Source organism: Loxodonta africana, chromosome 2, assembly GCF_030014295.1.
Source record: "Loxodonta africana isolate mLoxAfr1 chromosome 2, mLoxAfr1.hap2, whole genome shotgun sequence".
NCBI lineage: Eukaryota > Metazoa > Chordata > Mammalia > Proboscidea > Elephantidae > Loxodonta > Loxodonta africana.
The window spans coordinates 199,922,393-199,942,033 of NC_087343.1; the positions used below are offsets into that span (position 1 = coordinate 199,922,393).

A 19,641-nucleotide genomic window follows, 5' to 3' on the forward strand; every position below is an offset into this window, starting at 1 on the left:
AGAAACAATCATGTGAAACAAAACAAACTACTTCTAAAGGTTATAGTTTAAAACACAGCTAAAAGGTTATTCATTCATTACAGCGCATAGATTTCTACCAACACGTAAGGAGTGACCTTTAGCGCTGTGGGTAAGAGAACTCTCCTGATAATGAAAACTTCTAATTTTTTACACTGATATTATGCCATAATGTGAGGGGACTTTTATTGTAAAATGAATGTGTGGCCAAATTCAACAGCTAAAAGTGGAGTTGGAATTAAGCCGCTTGGGACATGGCTCAACATCATTTTATGCCTGAACTACTTCACAACATCATTTTATGCCTGAACTACTTCAAGGAGAATCAGATAAGCCCAGAAGCAAGAACAAACTCGTGACAATACCATCACTGCACATATTGGTATTCTAAAGCAGAGTTGCCCAGCAGAAAAGTAATGCAAGTCAGGTGCGTGATTTTTAATTTTCTAACAGCCTCATTAAAATTAAAAAGAAACAAGTTTAATGATATAGTTTATTTAAATCAATATAGCCAAAATATTATCAATTCAGCATATAATCAACATAAAACATTAATAAGATAGTTTGTATCACTTTTTTCCTCCACTAAATCTTAGAAATCCAGTGCGCATTTTACAGTTACAATTCATCTAGCCGTATTTCCTGTGCTTAATAAAAACAAAAACCAAACCCATTGCCATCGAGTCGATTCCAACTCATAGCGACACTATATGTGAACAGAAAAAAACGTGAACTTCTAATTTTGTTACATAGAAGTATGCTAGAGTGGGCTATGAGTCGGAATCGACTCGACGGCACTGGGTTAGAGCGAACAATAAAACCTAAAAGCAAAGAAAATATTTTATATCAGAATAAAATTCAGTGAGAGACGTAAAATGAAGTATTTTAGATAGCACAAAAATCCTGTGAAGGAAATAAAATTAAAAATGTAAGTTCAAGGGGAAAACTAAAAAAAAAAAAAAAAACCTTAAAAAATTTCGAACTCTTAAAAGTGGATAACCAAAAAAAAAAAAAAAAAACAAACCCGTTGCCCTCAAGTCAATTCCGACTCATAGGTACTCTATAGGACAGAGTATAACTGCCCCCATAGGGTTTCCAAGGAGCGGCTGGTGGATTCGAACTGCCCACCTTTTGGTTGGCAGCCGAACGCTTAACCACGTTGTGGATTCAGATTCCATTGGATATACTTGAAATAATGGTGGAAAGTTTTGTTTTTACATGCCAATATTAACGATATGCCAAAAATTACCTTCTTTACAATTATTTAAACTTAAGATGAATAATATTTAGGTGTTAATGTAAACAGTTCAAGAGTAGCTTTGCAAAGTTATTTTAAACCTGGGGTTAGAGAGTCAAAATCGCAGACGGGAGGCTGGAAAGGGGCCGGGGGATACTGTCAAGCTGGCGCCCCGCGCAGGGTCGCGGTTCAGTCTGGTCTTCACTCTGACCTCGCCGTGAGCGGGCTCAGCCTAGAGGCTAGGGGCCGCTCCCGACTAAGTGCTCCGTTAACCCTCTGGGTCCCGCGTTCTTCCTTTACCCCGACCGGGTCTGAGGTTCCCCGCACGATCGCGAAGGTGCTGAAACTCTACCCCCACCCAGCTGCCGCGCCGGCTACCAACAGGGACTCCCTCGAGAAGGTGGATAGGGGTCCTCCAGACACTGCGCTTTCTTTCGCTTCCCCTCAGATCCTCCCGGCACATAGGTCTGTCGTTAGGTATTTATGTATTCTACCGATCCATTTATTTACCTTATTGTCTGTCCCCCCTGCACCCCTCCCCGAGATGCAGCGTCCCCAAACAGGAAGCTTCGTATGTAATTCTTATGCTGCCTCCCGAAAGCGCGCACGAATCGAACACTGAATAAGTAGTAGTTGAAGTAAAGACCAGCCCTCCCTGTTGGCGTCATCGGAGCGCGCCACAGCTCACGTGCCCGAACGAGTTGGACGCCTGGGAATACAGTAGAGTCAGACCTCCAAAGTCCCAGAGAAGACTCGGAAGTGGACCGGAGCCGAGGAGGGTTCTTCCGGCCGGGCCGTCAGTGCTTTTGTCCCGCCGGCGGCCGGGCACCCGCGGCGCCGCCACAACCAGTACGTGAGTCCGCGGACGCCCGCGCTGCCGTTCCGGTCCCTTGCGTGCCACGCCCTTCCCCTCTTGGCCAAGTCCAGACTGTCCCTTTGACCTCGGGCGGGATCTGGGAGGGGGCGCGCCCCCTCCACAGATACCTCAGGAGGTGCGTTCCGGGGGAGGAGAGGGAAGGGAAGACCTCGAGCTGGCCGAGGTGTGTAGGATGCACTCCTGTATTCTACTGGGCTCTCTGTGGCCACCAACTCCGGCCGGCCGAGCGGACCAGGGTCGGGTTGGGACTGCCCGATGTCCGGAGAAGGATTGGGGCTCTGCTCCCGTGTTCCTCAGCTGTTCTCAGCTCTGTGGGGCCTGAGGGAAACCCTGAAAACTAGCGCTTTAAAAATCCCCTTTTCACGCCCCCGCCGCAGTTAAGTTTGGCCCTGGGTTTTGAGAATGAATACGAGCGCCAGAGGGACCTCTCCATCACACCTTTAGGGGTGTAAGGGTGATCCGATTCGCTCCCCTCCCCCCCCCTTTTTTTTTGTTTTTGGATGGGGAGTGTTGAGCGATTTCTGCTGCAAGTATTGATCGAGCCCTCGGGAGACATTTCCCGGAGGTCGCCTGTGTTTGGTCAAGGGTGCATCCAGAGGAGGCAGCCTGCTGTGAGCCCTGCAGGGTGAGAAGGTAGGGAGAGGAAGTCTAGGAGACTCCAGGACCCAGGGCAGCCTTCGGGAACTGGGAGTGCCAGAGCTGTGTGTGCTGCTCCGAGACGTTTGGACTTGGTGACCACCAATAGTGTTTTGTTTTTGAAACGATGAGGCTTTTTGTTTGTTTAATGCATTTTTTAAAATATGCAATACATTCTTATAGTTTCGGTATTAAAAACATAAACGATATCAGTGAAACAGCTCCTTTCCGTTTCGATTATCCATCTTCCTAGGGCCTGCCCCTTGTAACCACTTTTGTTTGTTTTAGTCATTGTATCCTTCTATGGTTTCTGTATGCAAATACTAGTAAATAGGAACGTAGTTAATTTCCTTTCTGTCTCTTGTTTCTTTAACTTAATATACTCTTGAGATCTTTACGTATAAGAACACAGAAAGCTTCTTCTTATTATTATTTTTAATACACTGTGGTATTGGATTGGCCTTGTTTGGATGTTTTGGAAGTTCTGCATATGCCATAGTTTGTTTGATGTATTTGGGGACATTTGGGTTTTTTCCAGTTTTTTGTAACTTCAAACAGTTAGGCACTCAGTGACATTTTACAAGGTTGTAGCTGGGCAAGTCCTAAAGAAAGGACTCAATCATAAAATAATTTTTGTTTTACATTAACTCAGTCAGTTATTGGTAGATTGTTAAATATACCAAATCAGTATTACCATAACTCACTGGAGAGTGTTTAAACAAATAAAACTAAGTAGCTTTTCTCTCCTGAGACTTTTGTTTGTAATGGTTAGTCTTACACTAGCCTAATAGACTAATTTTATCAATGACTCTTCAAACCAGTTCCCCCCACTCCCTTTTAGCTTCAGAAAATTTCTCAGCTGCTTTTTGGGAAACTCTTCTTTGCTTACCTTGTGTCACAGGGTAACTAGAAATCTCTTCTCTGCTACCAAACCAAAACCGTTGCCTTCGAGTTGATTCTGACTCATAGCGACCCTATGAGACAGTGTAGAACTGTTCCACGGAGTTTCCAAGGATCGGCTGGTAGATTTGGCCTGTGGACCTTTTGGTTAGCGGATGAGCTCTTAATCGCTGAGCCACCAAAGCTCCCCCCCAACACCTCTAGGACTTAATGCTGCCCCCCATCCATTCTCCCACTGCAACCAGTATGAGTGTTTTTTTCTTTCTTTAATTATGAAAATTTTAAATACACAGGGAAGGATACTAGTACAATTATTTGCCAAATACCCATCACCCAGATAGAACAATTATCAGTATTCTGCTACATCAGCTTCACGTTTGTGACATAGCCACAATACCATTAACACACCATCCTCAATTAACTCTTATTCCTTGGTATTCTAACACAAGTTGACAAACTGCTTGGCCTAAGGTCTGTTTTTGTAGGGCCTGCAAGCTAAGAATGGTTTTTACATTTTTAAAGGAATATTAAGTCTCCACTCCCACCCACCCCCAGAAAAAGAAAAATAAGCAGCAGAGTCTTACGTGGCCCACAAAGCCTGAAATATTTGCTATCTGACCTTTTACAGAAAAAGTTTGCTAATCCTTGGCATACAGATGAAGTTAGAGAAAAAACTCAAGATGAAACCAGAGGGCCAGGAACATCCAAGGGGCTGCTGGCTGGGGAGTAAGCATCTGGCCTTGAAGAAGCTAGTGCTAAGCACCTAATGCAGCGTGGCCTGAGTGGAAGAAATCTGATTCAGTAGATGAGGTGCGAGGGAGATGAGATTGAAGACCACTGTTTGAATACACAACTGTGAAGGGGAGGTAGGATGGTGAAAGCAGTACCTGGAGGTGTAGTTGAGGGAATTTTAAATTTACCTTTTGATATTTTGGAAGCTTTTTATTTAGAAATAATTTCAAATATAAAGAAAATTTCAAGAATAGAAAGAAAAGAAACTACTCAGATTCACCTATAAACCAAAAAAAAAAAAAGCTATTGCTATCAAGTCAAGTCCAAGTCATAGTGACCCTATGGGACACAGTAGAAATGCCCCTTAGGGTTTCCAAGGCTGTAATCTTTATGGAAGCAGACTACCACATCTTTTTCCTGTGGAGTGACTGGTATGTTTGAACCACAAACCTTTTGGTCAGCAACCGAGGACCTTAACTACGTCACCAGGGCTCCATAGATTCACCTATAGCTAACATTTTACTTCGTCTGTGCTCTCTTTGGAAACCCTGGTGGTGTAGTGGCTCAGTGCTACGACTGCTAACCAAAGGGTCTGCAGTTCAAATCCACCAGGTGCTCCTTGGAAACTCTATGGGGTAGTCCTACTCTGGCCTATAGAACTGCTATGAATCGGAATCGACTCGACGGCACTGGGTTTCGTTTGGTTTGGTGCTCTCTTTTATTCATTTTCCTCTAAACCACTTGAGGGTAGCTTACATACATAATGTCTTTTTACCCCTAAATACTTCAGGGAGAATTTCCTAAGTATATCAGTATTCTCTTACATAAGTACAGTAGAGTTGTCGACTTTAGTAAATTTAAGGTTGATAATACTTTTGTCTCATTTACCATCCATATTCCAATTTTGTCGTTTGACAGGTGGCCAGTTTTCTCTCTAGGACAGATCCTGTGGAGATTAGATACTGAATTTAGTGGTCAAGTCTCCTTAATCTTTAATCTGGAACATTTCCACAGCCTTTCCTTGTCTTTTATGAGAATAATACTTTCGAAGAATACAGTTCACCTTCTACCACCACCACCCCTTTTTAGTAGAATGTTCTTCATTTTGGATTTACTCATGTTTCCTGTGATTCAGTTCAGGTTATGCATTCTCATAGATGATACGTGTTCCTCAGATGTCACTTCTGGAAGCACATGACGACCATCTGCCCACATTGGTGATGTTAATTTAGAACACCTGAAATATTAGAACATGGTCTAATTTCTTCACTGTGTTTACTTTTTTTTTCCCCTTGTGACTATTAAGCATTTGATAGAAGAACATTTTAAGTCTTTATCAAAATTTCTCCCTAGATTTAGAATCTATTGATGATTCTTCCCTATCTAGTCTTTACTCCGATAGCTAAAAATGCCTATTTTTCACCTCTACCAGTCCCTCCACCTTTATCAGCTGTAAGCTGCTGTAAGCAAGAGGTCTCCTTTTTTCCCCTGTTTGTTTAGTGTTCACAGGGACTCATGGAATCTTATTTTTTGAATGGTTTATAATTCATAACTTTAATTATCATGGTGCCTAAATCAGGGATTCAGGCTGGCTTTTGTGTTCTTGGGACATGCTTCTTTTTTTTTGAGCATCTCCTTACTTGCTAACATAAGATATCCCAGCTCATTTTGTATATACCCTGCCCCAACCCTGGAATAAGCCATTTCCCTGGTTCCTTTTAGCAGGATATGGTAAATGGTAGTATAGCCAGACCAAGAACAGGATGCTTGATGTGCTCATTAACAGAGCTAGGAAATACGTGCATGTAAATTTGTACACATATAAACCAAAACCCAAACCTATTGCTCTGAATTGATTCTGACTCATAGCGACCCTCTTGAACAGAGTAGAACTGCTCCATGGAGTTTCCAAGGCTATAATCTTCATGGATGCAGACTGTCACATCTTTCTCCCGTGGAGCAGCTGGTGGGTTTTAACTGCCGACCTTTTGGTCAGTGGCCAAGCACTTAACCGCTGTGCCACCAGGCCTCTTTGTACGCATACATATAAAAAAATACATACATGTTCACTTATGCATACACACGTAATACATATTTTCGAAATCATGAGAATACACACCGTTCCTTCCAATTCATATCCACAGAGTTTTTCTTGCTTTCTGTTCCATAATTTCTTTGTCTCTTCCTCCTGGAGAATCCTTGCTCTCAATAGTAGCCCCGTGATACATCTAAAATTACTTAAGAATTCCTTTGTCCATACCACTACAGAAAACAAACCTGCTAAAAAGAGTACAGGATTTGATTGCCATTCTTCCACCCCATCCCACCCCACCCGACCCCACCCCATCCCATCTACCAGCCTTCCCAAGACTGAGCATGTGTAGTATATAATCAAATACTATGTTCCTAAATTACTTGGATTGTTTCTTTATTCCTCTCCCCCGAAGTGATTATGCTATTGGTGTGAAACAAAAATGGGTTCATTTGTTTCTGTTTTTGGTGTTTTGCTCAACCCTTTCCCTGTTTCATTGATTTATTTTTTGAATATGCAGAACATTGTCATGCTTTCATAGGTAAAAACTAAACAAAAAGCTATACTCAAAGTGTCTTCTCCCTTCTGCCTCCCTCCCCACCCCTCGTAGATAGCGAACTTTGCTGTTTTCTGGTTTATCCTTACTGTAAAGAGAAGCAAATGTATGAATGTTTTCTAATTTTTTTTTCTTTCATACACAAAGTGTAGTATATGTGCTCTTTTTCAATTTGTTTTTTTAACTTTGCAATATATCCTGGAAATTGCTTCATAACAATTCAGAGATCTTCCTCATTCTTTTTTGGTACTCCATTGTGTATAGGTGCCAATAGTTTATTCGACCAGTCTTACATGCTTGGACGTATAGGTAGCCTTTAAAAGATTTTGAAATTAGAAATAATGCTACAATGAATAACTTTGTACATAATGTACTTTTGTATTGTTGGAAGTGTATCTTCAGTAAAAATTCTTAGAAGTGGGATTTCTGCATACATGGTTTTGTTAGATATTGGCAAATTCCCCTCGATAGGAGTTATACTAATTCACATTCCCAACAATGTATGGGAGTTCCTCTATGTCCACAGCCTCACCAACAGTGTGTTACTTAACTTTTGAATATTTGCCAGTCTGACAGAGGAGAAATGGTATTTTAGTGTAGTTCTAATTTACATTTCTCTTATGAGTGAAATTGAGTGTCTTTTCCCGTATTAAAGGATCATTTCAGTATTTCTTTTTATTAATTGTTCATATCTTTTGCTCCTTCTGTTTTTCTTAAGTTTTTCAAAAATATTTGTTATAGATATCCCTTCATATATGGATTATGTTAAAAATATTTTCTTCCACTTTGTGATTAGGCTCTCAATTTTGCATGTTGTGTTTTTTGCCATGCAAGTTTCTTTTTATATAGTCAAGTTTATCAATTTTATTGCATCTGTGTCATAGTTAGAAGGGTTTTCCCTATACCTAGGTTATGTAGGCATTCATCCATGTTTTCTTCTGGTCCTTGTATAGCTTCACTTGTTTATATTTAGATCTGTGCTGTATTTGGAGTTTATTCCCTATGTATGGTATAAGGAATGGATCTAATTTGCCTTTTCCCAAATAGCATTATAATTGTTTGAACACTATTAAAAAGACCATCTTTGCTCTAGTAGTTTGAGATGCCATCTTTATCATATACTTGATTTATATATGCAGTTGAGTCTATTTCTGGACTTTCTGGTCTATTCTATAGTCTATCTATTCATACATCAGTACCACGTTATTTTTACTTTTATTGTGCTTCAAGTGAAAGTTTCAAATCAAGTCAGTCTCTCATACAAAAATTTATATACACCTTGCTATATACTCCTGAAACCCTGGTGGCGTAGTGGTTAAGTGCTACGGCTGGTAACCAAGAGGTCAGCAGTTTGAATCTGCCAGGCACTCCTTGGAAACTCTGTGGGGGCAGTTCTTCTCTGTCCTATAGGGTTGCTGTGAGTCGGAATCGACTCGATGGCACTGGGTTTTTTTCTTTTTCTTTTTGGTTTATATACTCCTAGTTGCTCTCCCCTTAATGAGACAGCACACTCCTTCTCTCCTCTCTCTGTTTTCGTGTCCATTCAGCCCCCCTCTGCCTTCTCATTTCCCCTCCAGACAGGAGCTGCCCACATAGTCTCATGTGTCCACTTGATCCAAGAAGCTCACTGCTCACCAGCATCATTTTCTATCCTGTAGTCCAGTCCAATCCCTGTCTGAAGAGTTGGCTTTGGGAATGGTTCCTGTCTTGGGCTAACAGAAGGTCTGGGGACCATGACCTTCTAGTCTCAGTCAGACCATTAAGTCTGGTCTTTTTATGAGAATTTGAGGTCTGCATCCCACTGCTCTTCTGCTCCATCAGGGATTCTCTGTTGTGTTCCCTGATTGGTTGTAGCTGGGCACCATCTGGTTCTTCTGGTCTCAGGCTGGTGTAGTCCCTGATTAATGTAGCCCTTTTTGTCTGTTGGGCTTATAATTACTTTGTGTCTTTGGTGTTCTCCATTCTCCTTTGCTGCAGGTGGGGTGAGACCAATTGATGCATCTTAGATGGCCGCTTGCTAACATTTAAGACCCCGAACAGCAGTCACCAAAGTGGGATGCAGAATGTTTTCTAGATAGATTTTATTATGCTAATTGACTTAGATGTCATCAGAAACCATGGTCCCCAAACCCTCGTCCCTGCTACTGTGGCCTTTGAAGCATTTGGTTTATTCAGGAAACTTATTTGCTTTTAGTTTGGTCCAGTTGTAGCACCACGTTATTTTAATTGCAGGGGCTTTGTAGTATACTTTAATATCTGGTATGGCTAGTCTCCCCTCAGAGCTCTCTTTTTTCCCCCTAGCAAGTGTGTGTGTGCGTGTGTGTGTGTATGCACGCACTTGTGTTTTGGAGATTTGGTATTATGACTACAGGAACTCGATCATCTTTCTTTCCTGTGGACTGAGAGCCAGTAGAGGTTGAGGGGCCAAGGCCGAAATGGATGGAATAGGGCCCCCGATGTGGTGTGGGAGCAGGATTCAGAGCACAGATAAAAGGTGTGGTGCTGTTGATGATTTTGGAATTCTACTGCCTACCCGGTAGCCCTCACATTTGAACTGACATGGACTGCCCTGTTCAAAGTAATAATGAAAGGGGGGTAGGTAAACTAGGATGTGCCATGATTCCTTGTTGACCTCTGATGATGCATAATTAATGCATAATTTTGTGATGCTCTCAGCCAAACTACCTTTGTTTTAATGTCTGCTGAGTGATGCTTTATTTCATTTTCCTGATGATATCCTGTGTGCCTAGCCTTCTTAGCCGTTTTGTAAATTTTAATTCAGAGTAATCATTTCCATAAGCATAAGTTGGATCGTTGAGTGTGATTCTTTTTATATGTTTACTCAAAAGTGTGTATCTTATTTTTCTTATATTGCCCTTGCTTCTTCCTCACATATCCACATACAGAATTTCTAAGTAGCATTGACAGGATTCCAGATTCCTGACAAGAGAATCTGATACCCATTTAGGAGAGGGCGATCCAGATTTTAACTGAGTCTCATCGTAGGTATCTAGTCATCTAAGATTGGGGGATAACTGGCTTGGAACTGTTTCTTTTGTTCTTTCTCTGTTAGTAGATGCTGACGGAGTACCAGGTATGTATAGTGTTCCTTCAAGGTGTGATGTATGAACAGAGAGTCCCTGCCTGGGCCCTAAAATCTGCTTTGTGAAAGACCTTACCTTCCATGACTCCTGTGCTTTATGCCCAGGTTCCAACCTGATCCAATATAATTGTTCTTAACAATTATAATACTATAATGAATACTAAAATAAATAATATTTATATAGTACTATAGTGACAGGCATTGTTCTAAATGCTTTGTTACCTCATTTAATATTTGTAACAATCCTGTTGCCCTTATTTTACAGCTGAGGAAACTGTGGCACAAAAAGGTTGAGTAACTTTATCAAGGCCACACAGTTAGGTATTTGAACCTAGGCAGTATTACTTCTTTTGCTTGATGGTTTGTATTTTTTATTTCAATCTTTGATATGCCGTGGCTGCAGTTAGCCTGTTCATCAGTAGGAATGAAAGCCTCTTTCCCAGGTAGGGCAAACTGTTCTTCTATATAGAGTTCCTCTCTGATGATAAGTGGGGACTGCCCACTTTGAAGGTCAGTGTTTTTCTTGGAGGTAAAGTTCAGGAGGCCAGACCAACTCCAGGTAGTTGCAGCTTGCTTTCTTTCCCTGCTCTGATCTTGCCATCCTCGTGATTTCATAACTATTTCCCTGACATCACCACCCAGGTAGTAAATTTTTCCTCTTCTTTAGTTTTATCTGTCTCCTGCTGATTATGTCTTCCTAACTTTTACATTGTTGTTGTTAGGTACCGTTGAGTCGGTTCTGACTCATAGTGACCCTGTTGGACAGAGTAGAACTGCCCCGTAGAGTTTCCAAGGAGCAGCTGGTGGATTTGAACTGTTAACCTTTTGGCTAGGAGTCAGGCTATGCCACCAGGGCTCCGAACTTTTATATAACCTATTAATTTTTTTTTTGTTCTCCTATTCAGAGATTTCTTATACCTTCTGTTTGTTTTTCCGTAACTGAATGGCATTGTTTAAAAAAAAAAAAAGATGTTACACATTAGTTCTGTGTATGATTTTAACCCATTTTCAACCAGCCCTTCATGTTAAGCTGTTATGCAAGAATAGAAAAGCTCTTTGCTCCATTGAAAATTCTGGGCTCTAACATTTTAACGTCATCTCTACTGAGGCAGAAATTTTGGCATGTCCACTGCTGTATTCCTAGTGCATAAAGTGGTGCCTATTACACAGCTTGCACTCAATAAATATTTGTCAAGTAAATGAGTGAATTTTGATGTAACTCTTTCAATTTCTTCTAAACAAAGTGAACAGGTATAATTTTCGTTTTCTTGGTTTAGTGTCACATTTGAAGACGAGGAGTACTGAGCCTGAGGAATCAACTGAAAAGTGTGAAAATTTTGGAAATGCAGACTCTAAGTGGCCAAAAATGGAAGGTCTTCACAAAGATTATATGCAGGAATCTAAAGTTGGTGAAGCTTATGATTGGGATAGCAAGGTAGAGAATCAACTGGAAAAGACTGAGGGAAAAAGAATGAAGGAAGAGAAAAGTGGCATCAGGGAAAAGATTGGTAAAGCTAAGAACATGGCAAATATAAAGACAGAACAGGAAAATGAGGCATCTGAGAATAGCTTACGTTTGAGTTCAAAACAAGTTACACGTAAAACTGTCTCTGTAGAACAGGAAAACAGTGAACAAGGGAAATGTGTGGAGAACATTAATGGAAACTCTCAACCCAGTCTACAGCAGAAAACCAGTACTGTTAAGAAATCACACAAATGTGATGAATGTGGGAAATCCTTCAAATACAATTCCCGCCTTGTTCAACATAAAATTATGCACACTGGAGAAAAACGCTATGAGTGTGATGACTGTGGAGGGACTTTCCGGAGCAGCTCAAGCCTTCGAGTCCACAAACGGATCCATACTGGGGAGAAGCCGTACAAGTGTGAGGAATGTGGGAAAGCCTACATGTCCTACTCCAGCCTTATAAACCACAAAAGCACCCATTCTGGAGAGAAGAACTGTAAGTGTGATGAGTGTGGAAAATCCTTCAATTATAGCTCTGTTTTGGACCAACATAAAAGAATCCACACTGGGGAGAAGCCCTACGAATGTGGTGAGTGTGGGAAGGCCTTCAGGAACAGCTCGGGTCTCAGAGTCCACAAAAGGATCCATACAGGGGAGAAGCCCTACGAATGCGACATGTGTGGAAAAACCTTTAGTAATAGTTCTGGCCTTAGAGTCCACAAAAGAATCCACACGGGTGAGAAGCCCTATGAATGTGATGAGTGTGGGAAGGCTTTCATTACTTGCAGAACACTTCTAAACCATAAAAGCATCCACTTTGGAGATAAACCCTATAAATGTGATGAGTGTGAGAAGTCTTTTAATTATAGTTCTCTCCTTATTCAACATAAAGTCATCCACACTGGAGAGAAACCTTATGAATGTGATGAGTGTGGGAAGGCCTTCAGGAACAGCTCAGGCCTTATAGTACATAAACGGATCCACACAGGAGAAAAACCTTATAAGTGTGATGTGTGTGGCAAAGCCTTCAGCTATAGCTCAGGCCTTGCAGTCCATAAAAGCATTCACCCTGGGAAAAAAGCCCACGAATGTAAGGAGTGTGGAAAATCCTTCAGTTATAACTCACTTCTTCTTCAGCATAAAACCATTCACACTGGAGAGAGACCTTACGTATGTGATGTGTGTGGGAAAACCTTCAGAAACAATTCAGGCCTCAAAGTCCACAGAAGGATCCATACTGGGGAGAAACCTTATAAATGTGATTTGTGTGGGAAAGCCTATATCTCACGCTCTAGCCTTAAAAATCACAAAGGAATCCATCTTGGAGAGAAGCCCTATAAATGTAGCTATTGTGAGAAATCCTTCAACTATAGCTCTGCCCTTGAGCAACATAAAAGGATTCATACTAGAGAGAAACCCTTTGGGTGTGATGAGTGTGGAAAAGCCTTCAGAAATAATTCAGGCCTTAAAGTACATAAACGAATCCATACTGGGGAGAGACCTTACAAATGTGAAGAATGTGGGAAAGCCTACATCTCGCTCTCAAGCCTTATAAATCATAAAAGTGTACATCCTGGGGAGAAGCCCTACAAGTGTGATGAGTGTGAGAAAGCCTTCATCACATACCGAACCCTAATAAACCACAAAAAAATTCATCTTGGGGAAAAGCCCTTCAAATGTGATGTGTGTGAGAAATCTTTTAATTACACCTCACTCCTTTCTCAACACAAAAGGGTCCACACTAGAGAGAAACCCTTTGAATGTGACAGGTGTGAGAAGGTCTTCAGAAACAACTCAAGCCTTAAAGTACATAAAAGAATCCATACTGGGGAGAAGCCCTATGAATGTGATGTGTGTGGAAAAGCCTACATATCACACTCAAGCCTTATTAACCATAAAAGTACCCACCCTGGCAAGACACCCTTTACGTGTGATGAATGCGGAAAAGCTTTTTTCTCAAGTAGAACTCTTATAAGTCATAAAAGAGTCCATCTTGGGGAGAAACCCTTTAAATGTGTCGAGTGTGGGAAATCTTTCAGTTACAGTTCACTCCTTTCTCAACACAAGAGGATCCACACGGGGGAGAAGCCCTATGTATGTGACTGGTGTGGGAAGGCCTTCAGGAACAGCTCAGGCCTCACAGTGCATAAAAGGATTCATACAGGTGAGAAACCCTATGAATGTGATGAGTGTGAGAAGGCATATATCTCACACTCAAGTCTTATCAACCACAAAAGCATCCACCGTGGGGAGCAGCCCTATAATTGTGAGTGTGGGAAATCCTTCAATTATAGGTCAGTCCTTGACCAACACAAAAGGATCCATACTGGAAAGAAGCCATATAGATGTAATGAGTGTGGGAAGGCTTTTAATATCAGATCAAATCTTACCAAGCATAAAAGAACCCATAGTGTGACATATGTGGGAAGTCATAGTAACACATCACAGAAGAGAACCCTCGAGGGAGGGAATGTTCTGGATGGGACCAGGATGAGACTATCTCTGTAGAAGGTAGAGCGTACCAAGTCAAAGAGCTCAAAGGAAAGAAAAACCTTGTGAATGTAAGAATGTCTGAGATCCTTATTAATGGCTTATAATTTACACAGTGTAAATGAAATTATTCTAGATGATCATGAGTAATCTTTCCAATGTGATTCTAAGTCATGTCAACAAGAAAGGCTTTCATTGTTAAGGTAGTTGAGCCCTTATAGAATATAAAATAGTTTATATTGGGATTACAACCTCTCAAGGTGATGGAATGTGAAAAGAATCTTCAAAATAAGCATAGACATTTCTGGACATAAAAGAAAACACATGGATGATGAAAGGACTTCAGTTAGGAATCACATAATTACCATCAGAAAGTTCATATTTGGGTAAATTTTGTGAATAGAGATATAGGCAATTTGGGTATAGCTTTGAATCTCAATTATATATCGATCAGTGGAAAAGCCCAAGAAGGGCTTCCAAAAGGTAAATTCAGGGAGAGACTGGCTTCAGGGGATGTATTTGATAGTAGTGATCATGAAGTATGAACTTGGTATAATTGAATGAGTTGGGGAGGATAATGACAACTTGTGAAACAAAATCGGGATTTCAGTGGCAGAAAAATAAAAGGTGTAAACTACTATAAATTTGTCAGGAGATAGGAGAGTTACACTTAAAAAATGCAAGTTGACTGTAAAGTGCTCTTGTAGTAAAAAATGCGACGCCGCCGAGTCGATTCTGACTCATAGTGACCCTATAGGACAGAGTAGAACTGCCCCATAGGGTTTCCAAGGCTGTAATCTTTATGGAAGCAGACTGCCACATCTTTCTCCTGCAGAGCGGCTTGTGGGTTCAAACTGCTGACCTTTCAGTTAGCAGCCAAGCATTAAACCACTATGCTACCAGGGCTCCTAATGTTGTAATACACTAGTTGAATTAGTGAAACTTTTTAGAAATTTCAAATGGATCCCCTCAAGAGACGATGAATGTCTAACGAAGGTGAAAAGTTTAATTTAAAGGTGGTATTCACACTTTATGCTATAATAAAAGGTTCTACCTTGGACTGGATTTCAGCACATTCAATAAATATGGAACACATCCTCAACATGATTTCACACCTTACACAACAGAAAGAATTAATTCAGGGATTTTGTAAATAGGAATGCGGGAAGGGAGGGCATTTCACTGCAGAAGCTAAAAGGCTAAGTAGCTACCAGTAATTGAGGAAATTCATGCATTATAATTAATCCTGTTAAGTGTTTGTTTTGGAATGTGTTTTTGTAAGGATTTCATGCACTCGTATGTATTTTGTCTGTTGTAAAATAATTATGAATACTTTGTTCAGGGCTTACTCTGCCCTGAAGGCCAGATAGTTATGGTGAGGTAAGGTGGAAGTCCAATGAAGAAATTCCTCAAAGGTAAACAGGCTATGACTTACTTGAGATGGAGCAGTATCCAGATCAGGGAGGGGAGCCAGGGTATCATCCCACAGGGCTAGCATAGGATTCATGAGAAGTTAGGTGGTACTCCACCAGGAGTTGAGTGGCCCACGTAAGCCTTGTGATTCTCATACTTGGACTAGATTATAACTTGTGGGAAGGGATAGGCTGTATGAGTGATCAGTCACCACACAGAAACTGTTTCTGATAGAACAGAAGTTAACATGAAACATTGTTAACTAGTTATAAAGGTGCTAATTAGGTAACTCAGAGAGTAGAAGGGGACTCTTCTGAGAGTTAAGTAACCTGTCCAAGAGTACTCAGAGTGGAGCCAGTTCATTGGAGAATGAATTCTAAGTAAATTCTTTCTGGCTCCAAAATGCACACTCTTTACGGTAAGTTTGATAGATGGAGAGAGGGGGAAAGAGAACGTGTGAAGATAGGAAAAGAAGGAAAGAACATTTCTGTGACTCCACTTAGGAGTGTTGTGACCACACTTGCTCTCTGTTCTTCTCTGCATTGATTCCCAGTGGTCCGCAGGGCCCAGATTGATCTTCCCTTTTGCTGAAGATGAGACCAGCTCTGAATTCAACCATCAGGTTACCTGAAGTTTCCATGTACTCCACGTGAGCCAGGGCAATGGGTGTGCCGGTGGCTTGAGGTCCACCCTGCACACGTGTACTTGAGCTCCATCTGGACCTAAAACACGACCTACTTTTGGGGAAAACAAGTTAAATAACAAAGGAAAGAATGGCCACCATCCAGATGGGGATTCAGAGTGCTTCTTTGTTCTGCGCCCAGGGACATTCTCTGCCTTTTGCCACCACTGACTCAGGATGAGGAACCCCTGAGGACCTACACCTTCTGGTGCACAGGAAATGGACTGAAGGGCCTCTTGCTGGGCCTTGAGTGCTACTGAGGGGCAGATACATGCCGCTTGGGTTGATCCAGGACATGGATGGGTCTCTGGTTCTGAAGCCACCCCAGGCAAACATCATGGCATGGATCCAGTGAGCTGATGTGGCTGCATCCCCTCAGGTCCTCTTCAGGACTCAAGCTGGTTTAGCCTCCCCCCAGTCCCCACCTTTTAGAATAATGATATATGAAATAAAGTTGATAACATGTAGGTAAATCAAACACTGTATAAAAAAATTAATAGTGTCTAGTTTGTAGGGCTAAAGACACTTGAAATATTAGACGATAGTAGATAACTTGGAAGCTGCATAAAAATGGCCTAAAGTGCTTGCATTATGTGGGAGGAGGGTCAGGTATTGGTTAAATCTAGATTTTATTAAATATGTATAGTAAAATGTCACAGGCAGTCACTAGAAGGATAGAACCAAAATATAAATTTATTTTAAAACTGAGCTTTATATAGGTCAAAATGGGAAAAAAAAAAAAATCTAGGAAAGAGGTAAAATACGTAGAAAAGGCGGGACAAGAGTTTTTGGCAAAGATAGGCTAGGTTGTTTGAGTCAGATTCCCATCAAAAACAATGAAAAGGATTCCATAGATAGCCCTCCTAAGAGCACATTGAAACTGAAAAGACAGCGGGTAATCTCAGGACAGCTTTAGAATGGGGTCCTGTGATCAGAGAGAAGAACACCACATTTGGGTGCCAGTTCACAAGCTACAGTGGATGACAGGGACAGAAGATCAGGGCCTGGCCGCCCAAGGAAGTGATTTTTAAAGAAGACCTTTCCAATGTTAAACAGGGTCCCCAAAGTGCTACACTCTTAGTATAAAATAAAGCAGATCTAAACCCACCCCTCCCCTGACCTCAGGGGGCAGTGGAGACAGCTGCTTTGTTACTGAGTAGAGCCCTGGAAGAAAATATCCTGGCAGCCCTTAACACAACCTGAGACCTGGCAGAAAAAAAATAAAACTTGGAAGAAGCCTTTAATCTAGGTAGCCCCCATAAATATTTTTTTCAGGGACAATGACCAGCAAGCAGTCAAAGGTAACCAGGCACATAAAGGGAAAAAAGGCACCACGAATGAAAACCAGCAGAAAAGAACAGACCGACATACACTTAACATACTGTATGAAGTACATTTGTGAAAGCAGTTCTTAAAATGTTTAAAGACTTTTTTTTTTAATTGAAAACATAGGGAGCAGAAAATTATTAGAAGTAAAATTGCACATTTAAAAAAGAGCCAATCAGAACTTCAAGGCTTCAATGAGAGGTTTAACATTTGATCTCAGAAGTGGACAGAATGGAGCAAAGGGAATGGGGCTGTGAATTTTCCAGAACTGATGGAAAATATGGTTTGCACATTTAAAAGCGCAAAGAACATAAAGCACGTGTCTTGGTCATCTAGTGCTGCCATAACAGAAATACCACAAATGGATCGCTTTAACAGAGAAATTAATTTTGCACAGCCTAGTAAGTTACAAGTCCAAATTCAGGGCGTCGGCTGCCCAAGGGAAGGCTTTCTCTCTGGAAGGTCTTTGTCCTCAATCTTCCCCTGGTCGAGGAGCTTCTCAGGTACAGGGACCCTGTGTTCAAAGGACGTGTTCTGCTCCTGGTGTTGCTGTCTTGGTGGTATGAGGTCCCCAACTCTCTGCTTCCTTTTCCTTTTATCTCTTGAGAGAGAGAAGGTGGTGCAGGCCACACCCCAGGGAAACTCCCTTTACCTAGGATCAGAGAGGGGACCTGAGTAAGGGTGGTGTCACAATCCCACCCTAATCCTCTCAACATAAAATTACAGTCACAAAAAGGAGGACAGACACATAATACTGGGAATCATGGCCTAACGAAGTTGACACAAATTTTGGTGAGGACACAATTCAATCCATGACAGCAGGATAATTTTTTTTTTTTAATTACACCTTCAGTACACATATTGTAACTGCAGAAAGGAAAAAACAAATGTTAAAAACAGGTTAAAAACAAATTACCTTAGAAAGAAATGTTAGACTTCTCAACAGCAACAATGAAAATCAAAAAACGAATGAATCATCTACCCGGATATAGAACTGTCAACCTAGAATTTTTTATACCCAATGGAAGTATCTTTCAAGAATGAGGACAAACACTTTAAAATAAAAACAGAAAATTCATCCCTGCAGATCCTCACTAAGAAGTTCTAAATAACACACCTAATACAGAAGGAAAGTGATTCGGAGTTGCAAAAAGAAATGATGAGCAAAGAGAGTGGGAAATATGTGCAAATATAAACGAACATTTTATATGAAACAATAAAAATCCAGAGTGGTTAAAATAAGACAGACTTAAAATGCCAGACAACATAAGAAGGCATAAATAGATTTGAGGTATTCTACAGTGTACATTTTTCAGTAGACGGTAAAGGTTTTGATGAATTTTATGCATATCATAAGTCTAGGGTAATCAAAATAGTGTGTAATTTCAGTACTAGTAGAGGAAAAAATATTTTTAAAATCAACAAAAAGGCAAAAAAAAACTGGTGAGACAAAACAAAGATGGTAGATTTTAAGTCAAAAATAATATTTACATTCAGTGTAATTTTCTTAAATGACAAGGATTGTCAGATAGGACGAAAGTACAAAAAAGACCAAACCAGCTGGTATTAAGTACATTCCTACTCTGGCCCTATATGTTTCAGAGTAGAGTTGCGCTCCATAGGGTTTTCAATGGCTGAATTTTGGGGGAGTAGGTCATGAGGCCTTACTTTCAAGATGCCTCAGGGTAGACTTGAACTGCCAACCTTTCAGCTCTTAACTGCTTGTGCCACCCACGAACTATTACAAAAGTACAAAATCCCACTCTATGCTGCTTTACAAGAGACAGACAAAATTTGGAAGTAAAAGAATGGAAAGACACTATATGAATTAAATAGTAATAAAAACTAGTGCAATAAAAACTATTAATATTAGACAAAATAGTTTAAAACAAACCACTCGTAGAGATAAAGGGGGTCATTGCTTTAAGACAAAATGTTCAGAGAAAGAAAACACTGGGAAGATACAACAGTTACTATCTAATAATATGGTTCAAAAGGTTGGCAAAAATTTACAAAACAGAAAGGAGAGATACACAAATCCATAATCCCAATGGAAGTCTTTCGACACCTCAGTAATTAATAGCATAAGCAGACTAAAAAATAGTAAAGATGTATAACTGAACAATATAATTAACAAGATATATACACATGAAACATTTTGAAAAATATTA

At 40.7% G+C, this 19,641-nt stretch overlaps 1 protein-coding gene across 4 annotated transcripts; it reads left to right on the forward strand.

The window, feature by feature from the left end:
• Positions 1–1,907: 1,907 nt before the first annotated feature.
• Positions 1,908–18,514, forward strand: ZFP62 (ZFP62 zinc finger protein). 4 transcript variants are annotated; one of them, XR_010321037.1, is made up of 3 exons: positions 1,908–2,104; positions 11,369–14,120; positions 16,016–18,514. XR_010321037.1 is itself a non-coding variant. In XM_010593076.3 (2 exons), coding segments are annotated over exons 1-2 (2,700 nt in total). In that variant the 5' UTR covers positions 1,908–2,103; the 3' UTR covers positions 14,068–18,514. The 4 variants fall into 4 exon arrangements, 3 of the variants coding, with proteins under 3 accessions (XP_010591378.1, XP_010591385.1, XP_023407924.1); XM_010593076.3 differs by having other exon boundaries at positions 11,369–18,514; XM_010593083.3 differs by lacking the exon at positions 1,908–2,104 and adding an exon at positions 2,111–2,247 and having other exon boundaries at positions 11,369–18,514.
• Positions 18,515–19,641: the final 1,127 nt, after the last annotated feature.